The sequence below is a fragment of the Terrapene carolina genome, unplaced genomic scaffold, assembly GCF_002925995.2.
Source record: "Terrapene carolina triunguis isolate 2854851 unplaced genomic scaffold, T_m_triunguis-2.0 Scaffold130, whole genome shotgun sequence".
NCBI lineage: Eukaryota > Metazoa > Chordata > Testudines > Emydidae > Terrapene > Terrapene triunguis.
In genome coordinates this window covers 8,046,065-8,064,647 of record NW_020664481.1, presented here as the reverse complement: position 1 = coordinate 8,064,647, position 18,583 = coordinate 8,046,065, and the positions used below count along the sequence as shown (strand labels likewise).

General features: G+C 46.9%; 1 protein-coding gene across 3 annotated transcripts in view; it reads right to left on the bottom strand.

Annotated features, from left to right (window-relative positions):
• LAMA5 (laminin subunit alpha 5) overlaps positions 1-18,583 on the bottom strand; it is a 163,278-nt gene that overhangs the window by 71,549 nt on the left and 73,146 nt on the right. For all 3 annotated transcript variants that reach the window (XM_024199016.3, XM_024199017.3, XM_024199018.3), the window contains exons 4-11: positions 15,292-15,410; positions 13,279-13,449; positions 12,433-12,530; positions 4,742-4,857; positions 3,046-3,164; positions 2,073-2,163; positions 1,232-1,366; positions 682-744 (exon numbers count right to left, since the gene is read on the bottom strand). In XM_024199016.3, the coding sequence (XP_024054784.2) occupies positions 682-744; positions 1,232-1,366; positions 2,073-2,163; positions 3,046-3,164; positions 4,742-4,857; positions 12,433-12,530; positions 13,279-13,449; positions 15,292-15,410 (912 nt within the window). The remainder of the gene's footprint in view (positions 1-681; positions 745-1,231; positions 1,367-2,072; positions 2,164-3,045; positions 3,165-4,741; positions 4,858-12,432; positions 12,531-13,278; positions 13,450-15,291; positions 15,411-18,583) is intronic.

Here is an 18,583-nt window from a genome sequence, read left to right as displayed (position 1 = left end):
AATTCTACCAGAGAGAGGCTGGAGGGAGAGGAAGGGACAGGATACAAGCGCAGACGCAAGAGAGACAGCGAGTGATTTTACGAAGTTTGCTGCCAAGCATTAAACTACCGTGGTCGCATTCAGACTAGAGGCACATGCCCCACAAGGCAGATTTGCAGCAGTGGAAGGTGTTGGCACAGAGGGTTTAGAAGCTCCCCTGATGCCTAGGAAAATTAGTATGCGCAGATGTAGGAAAGGGATGGTCTTGTGGATAAGGCATGAGGAGCACCGGGCTCAGTTTCCAGCCCTGCCACAGATTCCCTGTGACCTTGGACAGGTCCCGCAATCATAGATTTTAAGGCCAGAGTGGACCATTATGACCGTCTGATCTGACCTCCTGCATAACACGGCCCACAGAACTTCCCCCAGAGACTCTTGCATGAAGCCCAAAACCGCTCTGTGCCTCTATTCCCCCGTCTGTAAGATAGGAATCATATTATTTCCCTTCTCCCTCCCTTTGCCGTGCCAATTGCAACCGTAAACTCTTTGAACCAACACGACTCTTCGGGACCTACCAGAGAGGGACCCTGGTCTCAGCTGGGGCCTACGTGTTACAATGATTACGAACACTAATAATAATAATTATAAATTGCAGTATATGGAATGAACTCAAAAAGAGATAAGGAAAACTGCAGGGCTTACTTATTATCTGTGCAGCCGGAAGCACCTGTTCTCCAGTATCATTGTGAGAGAAAGCTGGAACAGCTGTGGGGAAAAAGAACCATTGCAAACATTACTTCTGTGCTCAGTTCAAGCCCCACACTGGGACTGGCCCAAAACCGAAGCAACTTAAAAACAAATCATCAACCCGTGATCAACATTCCTTCTGGATCCCGAAACGTCACCTTCTTCCCAACTTGAAGAATGAGGGCTGAAGATCCAGGATTTAGCCCAAGGACTCCACTGCCCACTAATCCCCAGCTTCCCTGCCAAAGCAAGGTGTGGGTTGGTCTGCAATTTCAGGTGCCGCTGATATGAGAACAATGTGCTGCTTGCTGACAACAGCACAGGGAGAGAGGTGTGATGCCCACGCACTGTCTGCAAAGTTGGCAGCTCTAATTTTAGGCTTCCTGGCAGCCTCTTTGCACAAACAGGGTTTCAATCCTTCTTGTTTCTGACGAACCAGGAGCTGAGGAGTTTTAGTTCCCACACGTCCCCACTGACAGCGCTCCCATGCGAACATGGCACTTACGATAGCAGTGTGGGAAGTCTCTGTATCCCTCTGCACATGCACTGCAGAGCTCCCCGGTGTAATTTGGCTTGCAGTAACAGCGACCAGTGAGGTCCTCACAGGTGCCATCGGTGAACTCCGAGTCACAGTTACAACCTGCAGGGAGAGAGCAGTCACTGGGAGCTCCCTTTACTGAGAGAGAGAGAGACCCTCATTTCCCAATCTGTGTTCACACAAGAGATTTCTAATTGCAACAGCCAGGCTAGCAGCATAGCCAGAAAGTTTTAGATACATACTGTGCAGTCCCTTTCAAAAATAAAAGGTATGTCTGTCTCTTTAAAATGGTTCAAGCTTGGCGGAGCTGTTGCTGCTGCATTGCAGGATCTGACGGGAGGCTGCAAAAAGCTGGGCTCTGCCCCTCACAATCTTGCTTCCGAGAGGGTGGCAATTCTGGCTGCATTACAGCTAGGGCAGGCTCTGGTGAACATGGCAAAAGCCACCAAACGAGGTGGCAGAACTAAACCCACCAAGACTGCCAGAATGATCTGGGTTTCCCATAGAGATGTGCGTGAGCATCTCCTGCTGGGTCAGATGGGGCCACATTTCCACCCCTTTCAGGCCTTTGAACATGCATCCACAGCTGATTGCAACAACAGACAGACACTCCTTCTGCACAAGCCAATGGCTGTTTGTGCATGCAAGACAGATGGCCATGCGCTTTTTAAGGCTGGCTGGACAATCAGCCCCTGACGATCCACAGCACCAAACACCCCACCGTTCGACAGCGTGGGCTGCTCTCCTCCAGCTGTTAAATGAAAGTCTAGAAGCTGCGTCTCTAGCCTGCAGGGCAGCCCATACTCACGGTAACAAATGTAGGGCGAGTCTATCGAATGGTCAGGGGACTTATAGTATCCAGGGATGCACCTCTCACAGTTGATGCCAGTTGTATGATGCTGAAAAACAGTTGAATAGGAGGGCATCAGTTACTCTGCCCATCACGAAGGAAAACGTGGTCATCTACCAGACTGTAGTACCAGGTAGCTTCATGACAGGGTAACATTAAGAAAGTAAATAAAGGAAAGAACAAAGATTGCTCAAAAGTCCACTCATGTTGGGTTGAAACTCAGTCCTTGTGAATCCTCCACCAAACCTAGTCTGGGTTTTAGCTCTATATTTTGGCTTCAGGGTTTGTCAACAAAGTTTCCCAGTTGCCTTGCATTCAGGAAGACAGAAGTAACCCATTTCATAAAAGCACGGCTAGTCGTGCACTACACAGGTCCCATGCCACTATATGGTACTTGCTATGAAACTAACAAGTCAAAGGGCTTTTGCTTCACCATGGCAAGACTTTAGTTAGGCGCTGAGAGAGTAGGGAGAGCAGTACGGCACCAATGCTTAAGCAGTGACAGACAAGTGATAGTATTTGGGCCCTGTAAATTGGGATGGGATTTTTCAAAAGCACTAGAATTGGCCTAATTCTGCTCCCATTTGAAGTCAGTGGTCAAACTCCCATTGAGTTCAATGGAAGTGGAGTAAGGCTGATGCCCAGGGCATATGAAAATCCCACCCTTAGCCATGCATTTCCAAGGTTACGCTAACAGACAGGTGCCCATGAACTACCCCACCACTCCTGCCACTGGTGCATGCGTCTTTATCCTGATGCCAAGAGCCCAGATTTCCTGGGAAACTAATAGAAAACATGAGAGCTCCTGATTTGCTTGTTGCCCGCAATGCAGAACTACAATTCAGGCTAACAATGCAGCCACAGGAAACAGGACACCTGACAGTCCATCATGTTACAACAACAACGTGAAATTCCTTCCCCCCGGGCGTACCTGACATTCTATGCAGACACCTCCCCCTTTATACTGGTCGTCATAATTTTTGCTGGCCTTGTGGCGATCGACCTCTGGATCATAGTAGCAGTCGTAGGCATGACCATTGCAATTGCAAGCTGAAAGTATAAAGAGACAGGAGCTCAGCAGGTATGTTCCTCTGGGTTATTGATCACCATTCTCCAATTAAACAATTAACTGATGTATTTCAACTCCCTGATGAAGGGTTGAGAGGGGCTGAATAAGTCTGTATTGCATGGAGGTTACATTTAAATGAGGAATGAAGTCAAAAGGGGCTGAAGGATCAGTTAATCACTCAAGCTTTCAGATGTCTCCAGTCTGCAAATCAAGGCTGGACGCCTAGGGAGAACAGGCATTCTAGCAGGGCTTTGGCATTTTCTGCAACCAGAAAGCATCAAGGCACAAAATGAAAAAAGGCGAGCCCGAGCATGGTGGGAGGGGAGAAAGGGAAGTTATCCAAACTTTGGGGCCTCCAAAGTGGTTTGGAGCGTACATGCAGGCCAATTCTCAATGTTATCCAATCAGAGAGGGGCTGAGCCGTGAAGTCCAAACACATGGTGAGAGAGTGTTGGGGGGGGTTGTTGTTTTTTTAAAATCCATGGGAGCAAGATCCAACAGCCCACTGCAGAGTCCCTACATTTATGAGATCATGTGATTTAACTGAGCTTCATGCTTCACTTTCCCAGCCCAGCATGAATTCCAGTGTTGGCATCTACTGGAGGGTTCTGGCTATCCAAATAAAGATGTAAGTAGATCTGAATGCAATTTATCTTCAGAGCAGGACTGAGCAATCAGGTTTATTGTACAAAGTTTAGGACAGAGGCAGGAAGGGGACCAGAATTAGCACTCAGTACAGATTAAGCGGATATCATTGTAGAAGCCTTCACAAAACAGAATAATCCACAACACAGACCGCCCCTCTTCCTATACTTCTAGTTACGTTCACTAAGTCTGGTACTAAAATGCAGGGTGCCCATAGGATGGTTTGAAGGACTGGTACTGAGATTGTAAAACCCGGCAATGGTATAGGACAGCCTTTCAACGGAATTATGGCCGCTTTCACTTCTAAATCACCGATTCAAGTCCCAATCAGGGTCTGCAGGGAGCAAAAGTTGTTACCACCCAGGGGCTTGTCTGAAATGGCTCAGTGATCTCAGTCCAGTCCCCAGTGGAAAGGGGAACAAGGCACAAAAACAACACTACAATCAACAGCTTTGCTGCCAGTCACCCCAGAAGAAATGCAGTCTCACCCCTCTATAGGGGATCCTTCCAGGTCAGGATTGCGGTTCATTGGTGGAGCAGTGTAAGGGTCGCTAGTAGCTCCCCTGATCATGCTAGATGTTCTATAGATAAAGGACTTTACCTTCCAATGCTGACAATCCAGCCATTTACAGGAGCACTGAATTCTCACCAAGGACCAAAAGAGAGACTGCCCATAATGCCTGTAGAGGGAGATTTAATGCAAGGCCCCATCAGGGGCTCCAAGAGGGACTTTGCTATGGATTCCTTCCTCAAGCACGAAACTTTAGGAATGGGATTCTATGGCAGAGCTTTGGGGCCGACCGCAAAGCTTCCCGCGTGTGGGGGCAGTGGAGTTTGTTCATTCCATGTTTTCCAACCACCTAAACAGCTAGAAAAAACAAAAAAGGGAAAAACCCAGCCCACAACAACCTACGTTGGCATTCATTAGCGCTGTCAGTTGTAGCTGGTTTCCAGGGTAACTGGTTGAAGCCCGGGCAGCAACGATCACATGAGCCGCCACAGGTGTTGTGTTGACAATCGCACTGCAGCCTGGAAAATGAAAGGTGAGTGAGCAGAGTAACTTCGAAGCCAGGTCACTGAACGCCGAGGTATCCACTGACGCCAGGACTTGGCTGGGGAAATAACGAGAGCTGGCCAGAAAACAGAAATCCCTTCCAGTCTTGAACTGTGATAAAATGTTAAAATCACAAACATTTTACTGGGAAGTGATTTCAAGAACAATTCCACTTTGGGAGACCCACAGAGCAGCCTGGGCTCTCTGCATCTCTGGCCCCAGAGCTGGGGGAGAGGCAGGAAGGCAAAGAGCCAGCGTGTTCAGCATCTGCCAACATCCTTCAGACAGAAAGTGAAACCGACAAGAGCCTTCCAGGCAGCCATCATTTCGATTTTCCCAGTGGAAAATGAAATTTTTTGCAAAACTGAAAATTTCCCACAGAAAATTTCAATTTTGAGAAAACGCTTTATTCATTCTAGAAGAATCCCTGACCAGCCCTAGAAGTAACAGCACAAAAGGAGCTGGTTCAAACACCCAGTGGGAGAGCTTCTCTTCAGGCAGCATTCACAGATCAGGGCACAGATGCTGCTTTGTGCAAGCGTTCGGGTTTGGGAGGACAAGTGAGAATAGGTCATTTATGCCAGGTTATTGATGCCCAGGGCTCTCTGCAAACACACAGGACTAGGTCCCTGCCTGGAGGAACTTGCAATTTAGACAGGTACAATACAAATGATCAACACTTTTCATTCCAGACAGCTTTTCAAAAAACAAAAAAAAAGGGCTTTTTCAAAAACAAAAGTTTGTGTGTATTTTAAATTTACTGATTTCTGGACAAATACAAAACACTCCCACCACCATCACATTTTTCTCTCTCATTTCCTTCCCTCCCCACCCATTTTGCCCTGGAGCAGAGGAGGGGGGAGTGGGGAGGAGAGAAAGAAGGGAAGAGAAACAAAACACAAACATTTTTTCAATAAAAAAAAATAAAACACCAGAAATTTCCAAATATTTAAATAAATTGAAAAAAATCGCAATTTGTTCACAAAACAGCCCCTTTCCCACCCATGTCTACAAATGACCGAGGTGAAATACGGCAGCAGGGAGCAGACAGCGCGTATGACAGGGATGCAGTGCCGGAAGGCTGAGTTAAAGAATTAACAGAGGGATCTGAAATTGGCCCGGGTGAGGTTTTTTGATGCCTGGGAAGTGGAAACATGTCCCCCAGAGCATAAGGGGCAAAATGACAAAAAATAAAGCATAAAGTCAGGAGTGGGGGAGACACATGCATCATAAGAAGAGAGGTACACATACTGGGTGAACAGCCTGAAATGAAAGCAGCATCTTTCAGTCTTCGAGGCGGACGGCCGATGCATTTCCTGGTTTTAGCAGCTAGTGTAAGTAGTTTTGCACTGACTAGACAGGCAGCCCAGGAGGCGCCAGGCAAGAATTCTCACTAGTCAAGTGAGGAATCTTGTCCCACTGCACCGCAGCGGTAACTCATTCTGCAGTGACATCACTGCAGAAACTTCCACTTAACAGAATATTATAGGCGTCCAACAAAAATGCTTTCTGTTGTTTTAGACTGATGGTAATACGGTGTGTTCTAGCTTTTATCTGTACAATTACTCAGTTCCCCTCAGGGCATGTCTGCTACTCCCACCTCTCACTCCCCCAAAGCTCTTCCATTCAAAGCTGGGTGTTTAACAATAAGTATAATTTCTAAATACACTGGAAACAAACAAAGCAGTGATACAAAAATCAGATTCTGATATACAGCCATATTCTTCCACTGGGCTACTAGAGCTGTGCTGTTGCCTTGCCTACCCATATTTTTAAGATGCCTGATTAACATACGTGAATATCACAGAAGTCCAGGTTGGGATGGTCATATGGGACAAGTGAACCCATTCAGATATAGTAAGAAATTACTTGAAACTTTGGCCAAAACAGAAGCAAAACGTTTCAGAGGAGAGCTGAAGAAGTTTGCCTAAGTGAGGCAGTTTGACTTACTGGATATACCACTGACTGAAACTCAGGAGACCAGAGTTCTATTCCTAGCCTGGCCTGCTGGCCCATCTTGGGCAGGTCCTGTCCCATCCCATCTCTGTGCCTCAGTTTCCCCACCTGTAAAATGGGGATAATGTGCTCCCATTTGTAAAGCACTTTGTGACCTACTGATTAAAACTGCTATACGAGCTAGGTATTATTATTATGGCAGGGTGACTTAGCAGAAAAAAATACAACTAAGGCCTGGTCTACACTAGGACTTTAATTCGGATTTAGCTGCCTTAATCCGAATTAACCCTTCACCCGTCCACACTACAGAGCCAGTTAATTCGAATTAAAGGGCCCTTTAAATCGATTTCTGTACTCCACCTCGACGAACGGAGTAGAGCCTAAATCGATTTTGTTAATTCGAATTAGGGTTAGTGTGGACGCACACCACCGAATTACTGTGTTTAAGTTAATGGGGTAGTGTGGCCGCACACCACCGAATTAATGTGGTTTAAAACCGAATTAAGGTGCTTAGTGTGGCCGCGCACAATCCAATTTATACAACCTGTTTCCCAAATTCGAATTATCTAAATTCGGATTAATCCTGTAGTGTAGACATACCCTAAGTCAAGAAGGTCTTTTCCTTGAGGAATCATGTGCAGGCATGGGTGATATGGGCTTCCCACATACAGTGTCTTAATCTTCACCTACAGCTCCCCAAACGCACCCGTGTCTCTGCTGAATCTTTCCAGAACAAACACTTCCCATCATGCCTTGTGCTAAAACCACTAGTCTGTCCCACCTAGCAAACTCAGTCTAAACAGGATTTCTGCAGACTGACAGAAGTGCACAATTCTTCCCTCCAAACCGTCTTGAAAACTGACGGCTTGCATTTCAACCACAAACTGCCTTTCTGCCCAACAGCTGGCAAAAGCCAACAAAATGCCACATCCCAACAATATGACTTTATATTGCTGTCTTATTGGGAGGAAACTGACACTTACCATTTACTATATTGAATCCAGGTATATTTAATCCTGTCTCAGCATGATGGGAGGAACTAGATAACCTCCTGAAGTCCCTTCCAGACCTATATTTCTATAATTATTTGTATTGTGGTGATGCTTTGAACCCTCAGTCACAGACCAGACGCCACTGTGCTGGGTGCTGTACAAATGCAGAACAAAGGACAATCCCTGCCCCAGAGGATTTGTAATCGAAGTGTGCCTTGATTCCACCCCCCTCAGAACACAAGATGGTCAGGAGTCTAATGGGAGCAGGGAACAGTTCTCCTAACTAAGCGGAAAGGTCTCGGATTTCATGCGGGAGATTTACGAGTCCAATAGATGCCAGAGGGATCCTCACCGGACAGCATCGGAAAGTGGTTTTCACAAGACTTTTGGATATTCCAACCAGTTGGGAAATCAATACAACCTGTCCGGACAGCTGCCTCCCGACGTTCAGCACAGTAAATGCTGAGATACCATCAGGATTTTAATTCAGCCAGAACAAAAGAAAATTCCAGACTTCCCTCCATTTGTATCTTCTTGTCTTGCTGCTGTCAAAGCCCTGGCATTTGAAGATGTAGGACACGTGGTGTCAGATACGCCGCGCTTCCCAGCCAGGAGGGTTACACACAGATTTATGAGGGAATGACGAGGCCCTGACAGCTGCCGTAGATGACACGATAACCCCGTCGGGCTCAAAGCCCACAGCTGCATCTGCTGACAGCCTCACCACCCTCCCCTCACGCAATGTCAAGTTGGGTATCTCAATGCACCAGCTCCATGTCTTCATGCCACAGAGACGTTGCATCATTGGGCCTAATTATCTCTGCATACCTGCTCTGCTGGGAGGCTACAAACTGCTGCTGTCAAAGCCTTTGAAAAATGGGAGTATTCCTCCACTGAAAATTCAAATTAACCCCATTTCTCTCCAACTACCCAACTCAACTCCCATGGAGCTGAGGCAAGGCAAGAAAAAGGAGCTCGCTTCCCATCTCTTCTTTGCGGTTGCAGTTCTGACCATGTCTTCCTCCCTGGTAGCTAAACCATGCTAGAATTACAGCTGGCTGCCTCTCCCGCCGCGCTTCCAGTGCCGCCTTGATATTGTCTGGTTTGCTATCAGTTTCCAGCGGTTCCATTTTGTGCTCTTACGTTTACACAGTCTGTTGTCCAGACATATCCCAAAGGGCCTTGCAGATGTTACTCGCCGACTATACAAACAACACAACTAGGAAACACTTTCCGCACTAGGCAAGAGCAGCCAACTCTGGGGTGAAACGTGGCAGCTGTTTAAACAGCGTGCTGCAACGCTACCCAGCCGTTTGGGACAAGGAGTGAAGACAACAAATGCATCCAAATGAAACCAAAGTGGGGATTTTGGAAACGAGAATATAATAATGAACAGAGCTGGTGTTTGGCCAGGATCCAACAGGATTGTCCTCCCCTCATTTTATCCTCCTCTCGGGAGCATCCCCAGCTATATAGTCACACAGACCAAGCGCTATGCTAAGTAACCACTCTGCACTGGTGCATCTGCTTTATTCTGCAGCACTGAGAGAAGACAATAAATACATCTAGCAACACCTAGTTTTCAAACGAAATTAAGAAATTATCCAGTTCACATCTTTACTGAACTATTAGTCAGGAGAGAGATGAGTACCCCAACGCAGACTTGCTTTTCAATACCTCCTTTGTTTTAATTCTTAGCGGATTTTAACCTTGGCTGGGACCTGCTGGAATTTCACTTTACAAGATCCAAAAACATTACATGATCCGTATGAGAAAGAAACTCAAGCTTCATCAGGTCCAGCTGAATCTACCCAGCCCATTCATGAAAGCAACACAGGCTGCAAACAGATGGCTAAGACTCAATGCTTTCATGGTTATCAGAAACTCTGTGGAGTTTCTAGCTGGAGGGTCCTGCAGGCCAGAAACGTAACAGCTTTGCAGTTCCTGCTCGTTTGTAAAGTCTGGTCAGTTACGCCTTTATATCAATTTTATTATTAAAAAAAAAAATATATCAGCCTAGCCAGTACTCCCTATGAGTGTGGCCAGGCAGTGAGCCCCTCACTCCCAGGAGCAGTCCCACTCATTTTATGAGACAAATATGGAGTCAAGCATTTCTCAGTGTGCGTCAAAGAGTTGGCGCTGGGCTCTTAGCGCATTTTCCACTCATGAAAGAGGCTTGGCAATGATCCTGAATGGAAGGATGGTCTCGTGGATAAGGCCCTGGTCTAGAACTGCAGAGACAGGGGAGTCAATTCCCAGGGTTTGAGCATTGGCCTGCAAAACCCAGGGTTGTGAGTTCAATCCTTGAGGGGAGCCATTTAGGGAACTGGGGTAAAAATCTGAGGATTGGTCCTGCTTTGAGCAGGGGGTTGGACTAGATGACCTTCTAACCCTGAAAAATTTAGGTGGGGAGGAATAGCTCAGTGGTTTGAGCATTGGCCTCCTAAACCCAGGGTTGTGAGCTCAATCCTTGAGAGGGCCACTTAGGGACCTGGGGCAAAATCAGTACTTGCTCCTGCTAGTGAAGGCAGGGGGCTGGACTCGATGACCTTTCAAGGTCCCTTCCAGTTCTAGGAGAATAGGATATCTCCATTAATTTATTTTATTTGACCACAAGTTTCCTGCGTGAGCTTGGGAAAGACCTTTGGTCTCCCCGTCCCTCAGTTTCCCATCAGCACAATCCCCACCTCACCGGCGTGTTGTGAGGATAAATGTATGAAAAGCTGTTTAGCACGTGCCTATTATAGCAATGGGGGCCACGCAACTTCCAAGATATAATGAAGGCCTCAGCACTGTGTCTGCTCAGCTACCTACATGACCCCAGCAAAGTGCTCTGAGCCTAACGGGGAGAGGCCAGTGCTAGAAATGAGGGACAGTTCAGTCCTCAGCCACTCTGCTAAGGCTGCTAAACTGGGGTGCCCACCGTGGTGACACTGGTTGGCGCAACGGACCTCAGTCTGCCGGGAACCGGACTTCGCCCACGGAAGTTGCCCATTCTTATAGGGGCATGTTTCTTACTCTCAGTTTAGTGAAGGTTTTTCTTTAAACTAAAGCAATAGTCTCCAACTCCTCCCCCTGCTAGCCCACACACGTTCATTACTCGATTTGCACTTCGAGGCCTTGCTTTATAGTTTGGGTTTTTTCCCCCCTTTGACAATGGAATGTTTTGTTTAAACGAGGAACGAGGACCTTACATATTCCCCGCAAAACTGGAGAGCTTTGCCTTCCACCTACAATTTGGATCCAAATGATGTTTTGTCTGTTGCAACCTAACTAAGTGAATCTCTGATGCTTATGTCTAAACATCAGGTGTCAAGGATTTATTTTAGTTGTCCTATTTCTACACATAAGTAACCTGCCAACATGAGGATTGGGTTGGGGTTTTTTTTGGATTTGGGGTTTTTTTAAGTTTTTAATCTTGTACTTTTGCCTTCTTCTGTAATGAGGTAAATGGTTTGTTATACCCAACTAGACAATAGACAGCTGTGCAAAAGAGACACAGGAGAGAGATCATTTTTGGGATGAGTACAAAAAAAATAAAATAAAATGAACCAACCACAAAAACAGATGGGTTGGCAAGATTTTAGCATCGCCACTGCAGAATGTTTTCCCACCCCCCTCTTTAAAGACGAGTAAGAGGGCAGAGGACAGAACTGTTGCTTCAAGCTAACTTCCCACAGATTATGGAGATAGCTATACGAGTGCTTTCTCTGAAGACAGCCTCTTATCCCACCAGTGTGTCAAACAATCCAGACAAGAGATGTTCTCCTGTGCCATCTCTAGGACCCAATTCAGGAAAGCACTTGTTAACTTAAAGTTAAGTATGTGCTTATGTTTTTTCCTGAATTAAAGCCCTAAAATGTAAGGCTGAGAATGTTTAACAAAGGCTTCTCCCTAGCCTCCTCATATGCATCCCACAAAAACTGTTTGTGCAAAGTTTGATTTGTAGAACAAAAATCCACAGCTCTAGGGCAGGGATTCTCAAACTGGGGGTTGTGAGGTTATCCCGAGCTGTCAGCCTCCAGCCCCAAATCCCGCTTCACCTCCAGCATTTATAATAGTGTTAAATATTTTAAAATGTATTTGAATTTATGGGGCGGGGGGTTGCACTCAGAGGCTTGCTGTGTGAAAGGGGTCACCAATACAAAAGTTTGAGAACCGCTGCCTAGGGGACATCACTGAGAGATCCAACACCCTGGCTTGTCTCCAAGTAGCAGAAATTTCCCTGTGGCGGTGGGTCCACAAAAGCCTTCTCAGGTGTCTACAGAATCAAACCTTTTGAAAACCAGACAGTGGAGTCTAGCTAAGGGATGTGGGTCCACTAATAATCTCTCTCTTTTGAATGACTCAGCTGTATGCAATTGCAGAACCACTATCCTATCACACAGGAGAACAAGAAAGCTACTGGCATATCGCACGGTGACTGATCCGTGGTATAAGGTTATCTCAGGACATTTGTGACAGAAGTGATATTGGAATACAGGTCTCTTGGCTCCCAATCCAGTTCCTTAATCGCAGACGCCATCCTTCCTTCCTTCCTAGCACAGTCAGTGTTAATGTCTCGACGCAAACAGCGGAATTATGGAATTTTGAAAGTCTTACCTATAGGGGTCAGTAGGATCCTTGGCATCACAGATGTCCGCATGGCCATGGCAGACGCAACGCCCTCCAATGCTGATATCTTTGATGCTGTAGTAATACTGGGAGAGCATGGAAAGAGCTGGCCTTAGGATCATTAGGCAGAAGCCACACACTGGTGCTTTCACCCTCCCACGTTTCCCTCACACTGGCAAACTACATTGCATGTTCTCAGACTCCTGGCCAACATTTCCCTGGGCTGCAGTAACACCTGTTAGTGATCACAGAGCTAATTAGCAACAGGCTGGGGCTCCCACCACAGCCAAGAAACCAGGTGCAGCTCCAGCAGGTGTTCTGGATTTTTATTTTGCTGGCAGTGAGACTCTGAGAATAGTTTTTCCTCTGGCCAGATTTCCTGCTCTAGCCATTGGTATGCACCACTCAGGACTGGGTTCACCCAACATCATTATCAGATACAGCTGCCGGAGGATGACAGCATGGATGGAGAACAAGCCTAGAGAGGGAAATCTCAGGAGAAAGGGCTAGCTTGTAGCCTCAGTGGGCCCAGGGACCTCTTCCCCAGCCACTCGCAAACAAGTGGAAGTGACCCATTGAGACCTTCTCTCCATTCAGACAAAGTATTTCAAACAGACTGATAGAGACTGTAAAAGGAGAACATACAAAGATCTGCCTTTTGGACAACACTGGCAAAATAGTTTCCCCGTTGTGCTGAATCCTACCCAGCAGCCCTCAGCAAGAATCCTCAACTCAAGGCATTGACTTGCACGTTCTACATCACAAATGGACTATTTTCCAAGGCACATGGTACCAAACCTACTCCTCCCTCATTAGCATCTCGAAGCATCTCACCCTCCTGGTCACGGTCGGGTCCCTTAGGGCTTTGCCCATCAGGTGCCCAAGCAGCGTGTTGGTCTGCAGGAAGCGCAGTCTGATGTTAGTGGCTTTGGTGAAATTCCGGAGGAGAGGTGAATACGAGAAGTTCATGGCTCCCGGGCGCCCGTTTACCAGCGAGACGACAATCTGCGGATGCAGAAGGAGAAACACACAACGAAAACCTTCAGGCGGACAGAAAAGTAACGCCTCCCTCTGCCAACCACAAACTCTTTCCGACCCCACCAAATTGAATCAACTCTCTACAAGTTTTGTTTCCAAAAATGGCTGATATTCAACTGCAGTCCATGGACATAACTTGCAAAAGGGAGCCACTTCTGAAGAGCATTTACCAGCGTCCAGAAAACCATACGAACGATACTACCCTCTTAGCCCCTTCTATCCCTACCCCCTAGGAGCCCCCCACCCCAGAAAGGGAGAGGTGCCAGAGAGTCTATGAAGTCCACTAGGGACTTGGCTAACACTACAGATTTTACATGAAAGCTGCTGATACTACAGTGATGGGCAGCAGCATAAAACTAACAGATCCTCTCCCCTTCAACCCAATCTTATGGCCAAACTAATAAGGAGACGTTAAATACAGCATAAGCCAGTTAGCCCAGGCTTTGACAATGGCCAAGTCAGGGTTTGTATGGAAGACGGTTCTCTCCCTCTAAACTTGGACTTTTTTATGGTCAGTACTTCTGAAGGGTCCATTCCAGTGCAAGTAACTGCCCATATTCACTGAGGTTTTTCTGCTGCAGCTCTTGGGCAGGAGAAAGACTTTAACTACAGCAGAGCAGATGTGAAGTTGGAGAAATGTAGCACTGGCAGAGCCTAAGCAAAACACAGCTTCCAAGACATGCAGATGCCTTCTGAGCCAAATTCTCCCACGGGGATTAACAAGATGCTCCCACAAAAACCCACCTGCATTGTGGCCACACACCCCAAGTTTACATGTGAAAGGGCAGAGTTTTTGTTTTGTTTTTTTAAATGGAGATATCCTATCTCCTAGGAGTGGAAGGGACCTTGAAAGGTCATTGAGTCGAGTCCAGCCCCCTGCCTTCACTAGCAGGACCAAGTACTGATTTTGTCCCAGATCCCTAAGTGGCCCCCTCAAGGACTGAACTCACAACCCTGGGTTTAGCAGGCCAATGCTCAAACCACTGAGCTATCCCTCCTCCCCCCCCCCAAAGGAACAAGCACACGCCTAGCGGAGGATGGTTTTTGTCCACCCACCCATTCCACTTTGTCTTTCTCTAAACTCTAGGCCCCTGTTGCCAAGCTCGACGTCCTCCAAGTGGACTTTGTTTTATAATGTGTTTTATAAACAAGAACGTCTGCGGTTTGCTGAACTCTTTGCATTTTGCTATGACCCTTGCTAGTTCAAGCATAGTCTAGAGGTGGATACACAGATGACGGTAGTATCTGAACAGCTGGGACAGATTCCCATGTGTACAGTCGAATTTGACAACAGGGTGCACCAGATTCCCTAGGCCACCACATCTCATAGCCATTTATCAACATTTACGTGTGCTCTGAAGCAAACAGGCTACGAGTCATGCCGTTTCCCCCAGCACTAGGGAAGATGCATTATTATCCTCAGATGTCTGAAGCCAGCCTGGTGACCCACGCAACAGAGAAAAGTCCAGCTCTGCTCATGATGTCTGGTTCCCTGGATTGGGTGGGTTAAATGCTTGCTTAGCCCACAGGAGGAAGAAGTGCCTGGCAGTACAGTACAGAAACAGTCAGCAACCGAGTCCCACCCAGTCCTCCTCCGCCTGAGGAAAGAGCGGGGAGCATCCTCTGAGCCCTAGAAGGGGCCCTTTCCTCACCCTACACAAGTGAAAGCGTTTCCAATCCCAGAAGAGTACCTGGAGCTCCTCAGAGATCCTTCCACTTATTTCAGCCACCTGATTCCTCCCCCAGCTCCTCCCCCACCCCGAGAAAGACAGCTCTTCGAGGAAATAAAGGCCTAGTGCAATACCTCACCTCTCCGTTTTCTAAAGGCACAATCCTGGAATATTCAGTAGTGCAGATGGCGTCATCATCCTTGGTAATACGTTCCACGGTATTCGGGCCAAACTTCTCGATACAGTCCCTCTTGGAAGCTGTTTACCAAAGAGAGACCAGAACAATAAGGTAAGACGAGAGATATAGCCCAGATGATGTTTAAACCAACACTTCCTAATAAATGCTGGTGGGAGTTACCTCACAGAATTAACTCTGCATTAAAAATTCATTATATTTGAGCTACTGCCTTTCCTGCCATCAGCTCTGCATCACTTACACCCTACTCCTCCACACTAATCCCCTCCTCAAAACTGCAGAGACGATGAGAAGTGAATGGGGCCACAATTTGAGAACAAACACTGAAGTCATGCCAAAAATCACCAGAGAAAAATCCCATTACAGTGTATTCTAGACTCAGAGTTTCATGGTTTCATAGACTTTACGGTCAGAAGAACCATTATGATTATCTAGTCTGACCACCTGCATTACACAAGCCAGGGAAACTCACCAGTAATTTCTGCGTCAAGCCCATAATTTCTTTTTGAGCTACAGGAGTCTGTTTAGAAACATAGCCAGTCATGATTTAAAGATTAAGTGATGAAGAATCTGCCACATCCCTAGGTTAATTGTTCCAGTGGTTAATTACCCTCACTTAAAAATGTACATCTTATTTCTAGTCTGAATTGGTCTGGCTTCAGCTTCCGGCCATTGGATCTTGTGAGGTCTTTTTCTGCTAGATTAAAGAGTTGGTTACTAACAGAAAGCTCCTCCCCCTGTAGGTATTTGCAGGCTGGGATCAAGTCATGTCATAACCTTCTCTTGGATAAACTAAACAGATCAAGCTCCTTAAGTCTCTCGCTATAAGGCATGTTTTCCAGACCTTAGTTCATTCTTGTAGCTCTTTCATGAACCCTTTCCAATTTTTGACACCTTTTTGAAGCAAGGATGCCAGAACTGGGCACAGAATTCCAGCAACCCTATCCTCCTTGCCATATATAGAGGTAATACCACCTCCCTGCTACTATCTGATATTCCTCCTGCTCATGCATCCACAGCCCACCTTTATATAAAATACCGAAATACAATAATCCTGGAGTTCGTTTAAACACCAAAGAAATTGGCGGACAGTTTACAAAGGGGCATAACTAAGAGGAATGAGATAAAATCAAGAAGAAAAGTAAAGTATTTAGGATGAACAGAAAAATATAATCCAAAAACTTAACAATGAAACGACTAGCATGTGGAACAGCCTGCCGAGGAAAATGGTGGAAGCCTCAATACTGGATACATTTCAAACAGGACTGTACAAAGCACTAGACTATACCGTGAAGAGCAAAATGACGGCACACAGGGGTTTTATCTTCCATTCCTAAATCTTGTGATTATTGGTAAATAAACCAGAAAACTTAAATCTTGCAAAAAAACCCACTTGGTGACAGCAATCCAGAGCTCCTGCCACTAAATGGCAATGCAAGGCTGGCCAAAAGCTAGAGGACAATCATAGTTGGTCATTAACTTCACTGGTCAATTGCCCCGCGCACAGTCATGGAACATGCTCTTGGAACAGAGGCCAACAGCCTTGCATGGGATTTACAGGAGCCAGGACACAACTCTAGGAGGCCAAGTGTTTCCTTGCAGCTGTAGGAGCGTCGAACCTCTCCCTGCATGACTGAACAAGCACAAGCCACAGACTGGACAAGTCATGCATACATTCCTGAAGCTCTTCTGCCCTCGCGTCCCCCGGGGACGCCTGACATTCCATCGTCTGCAGAGTAAGTGGGAAGAGAGCCACACTGTTTACTGTTGCCATTAACAAGGAGATCATTTCCTTGGACTCTCTTGGAATTAGTCACTTACTTGAACGCTCCGGTAGCAGAGACTCTGCCAACGTGGACACTCAGGGTCAGGCAGCTCATTAGATCTCAGACCAAGTAAGCTACAGGACACATGTTCTATACAGTGACTAAGGGGCTGATTATGTCATCTTCCATTTACTATAAAACATCACATGACACCACCCTCAAGGCAACCGCCTCCATAGAGGAAGAACCATGAAACTTTCTTGCCCATTCCTCTGAAGCATCTAACAGTAGCCAGTGCCAGAGGCAGGATGTTGGCCTAGGGGGCCTTGGGTCTGGTTCAGCCTGGCAGTTCCTCTGTTCATGGCAGGGTGGCCATCTGCATTTGACTAATCTGATAATATTTTTTTAAAAAGAGTGACAAAAATTCTCACCCACATATTTATCTATTTCTCCATTCCGCCACCTAACACAATACTTCAACCAGCTATAATCACTATCTCCATTTTAAAGATGGGCAAACTGATGCACAGAGAGGAGAAATGACCCAAAGTCACACCACGAGCCAGTAGCAGAGCTGGGGGTAGAGCCCAGATTTCCCAAGTCCAATCCAGGACCACCCAGCTTCTCAGTCTCTAAGCTTTACGTTTACTGTCACTGATTGTTTCCTCGTCACAGGTTCTACACGTGCCGAGCACTCAGCAACACATGTAAACGTGCACACAAGACTGCAGCTCAGGCTGGATCCAGAGATTAACCAGGAGAAACAAGGGTTAAAGGCAGAGACACGAGCAGGGCAGATCTTCTCAGCTGTTCCTGGCAGGGCTGCCCAGCTCAAATTCAGACTCAACTGAGAAACGTTCGCATGGTTCACGGGAATAATCCTCAGAAATCCGTTACCACGTGCCTGGTGTGAAGGTGCCCCCTTTACAGCATGTGCTGCCTTGAAAACTAAGTCAGGCTGGAAAGTCAGAGGAGGGAAGGCGTTCAACGAACCTAGCCCCACACCGCCTGCTCATCCATGTGAGTCATGCTGGTGGGTGCTCAGAGGTCCCTAGCACCTGGTCCATAAACAAGGGAACAAGCTAAAACACAGCACTAGCAATGGGAAGAATGGGGCTGCAAAATGTAACGTCAAGTGTCCAGGATCTGGATCGGATTGAATAACCCATTGCTTTGATTAAAGGCTGCTTTCCCTTGGAACCACGGGCAGCGGGCTGTCATTGCTGCAGGTCGGCGCCGATCCCTTTCAGGGCACCGCCACCCTGGGAATATTTTGGTGGTGGGGAGAAAGAAACACACTGGCAGAATGAAGTGAGTGCCTTGGGCTCTGGACCTAGCGATTTTCCGGAGGGATCCAAAGCAGCAGAGGCTGCAGCAAGGTTAGCGGAAAACCAAGGCTCCATTTTGCTGGGTGTTCTGGTGGGGGGGAGGAGGAGACGGAAGCAGAAGATAACGCTTAGCAATTACTG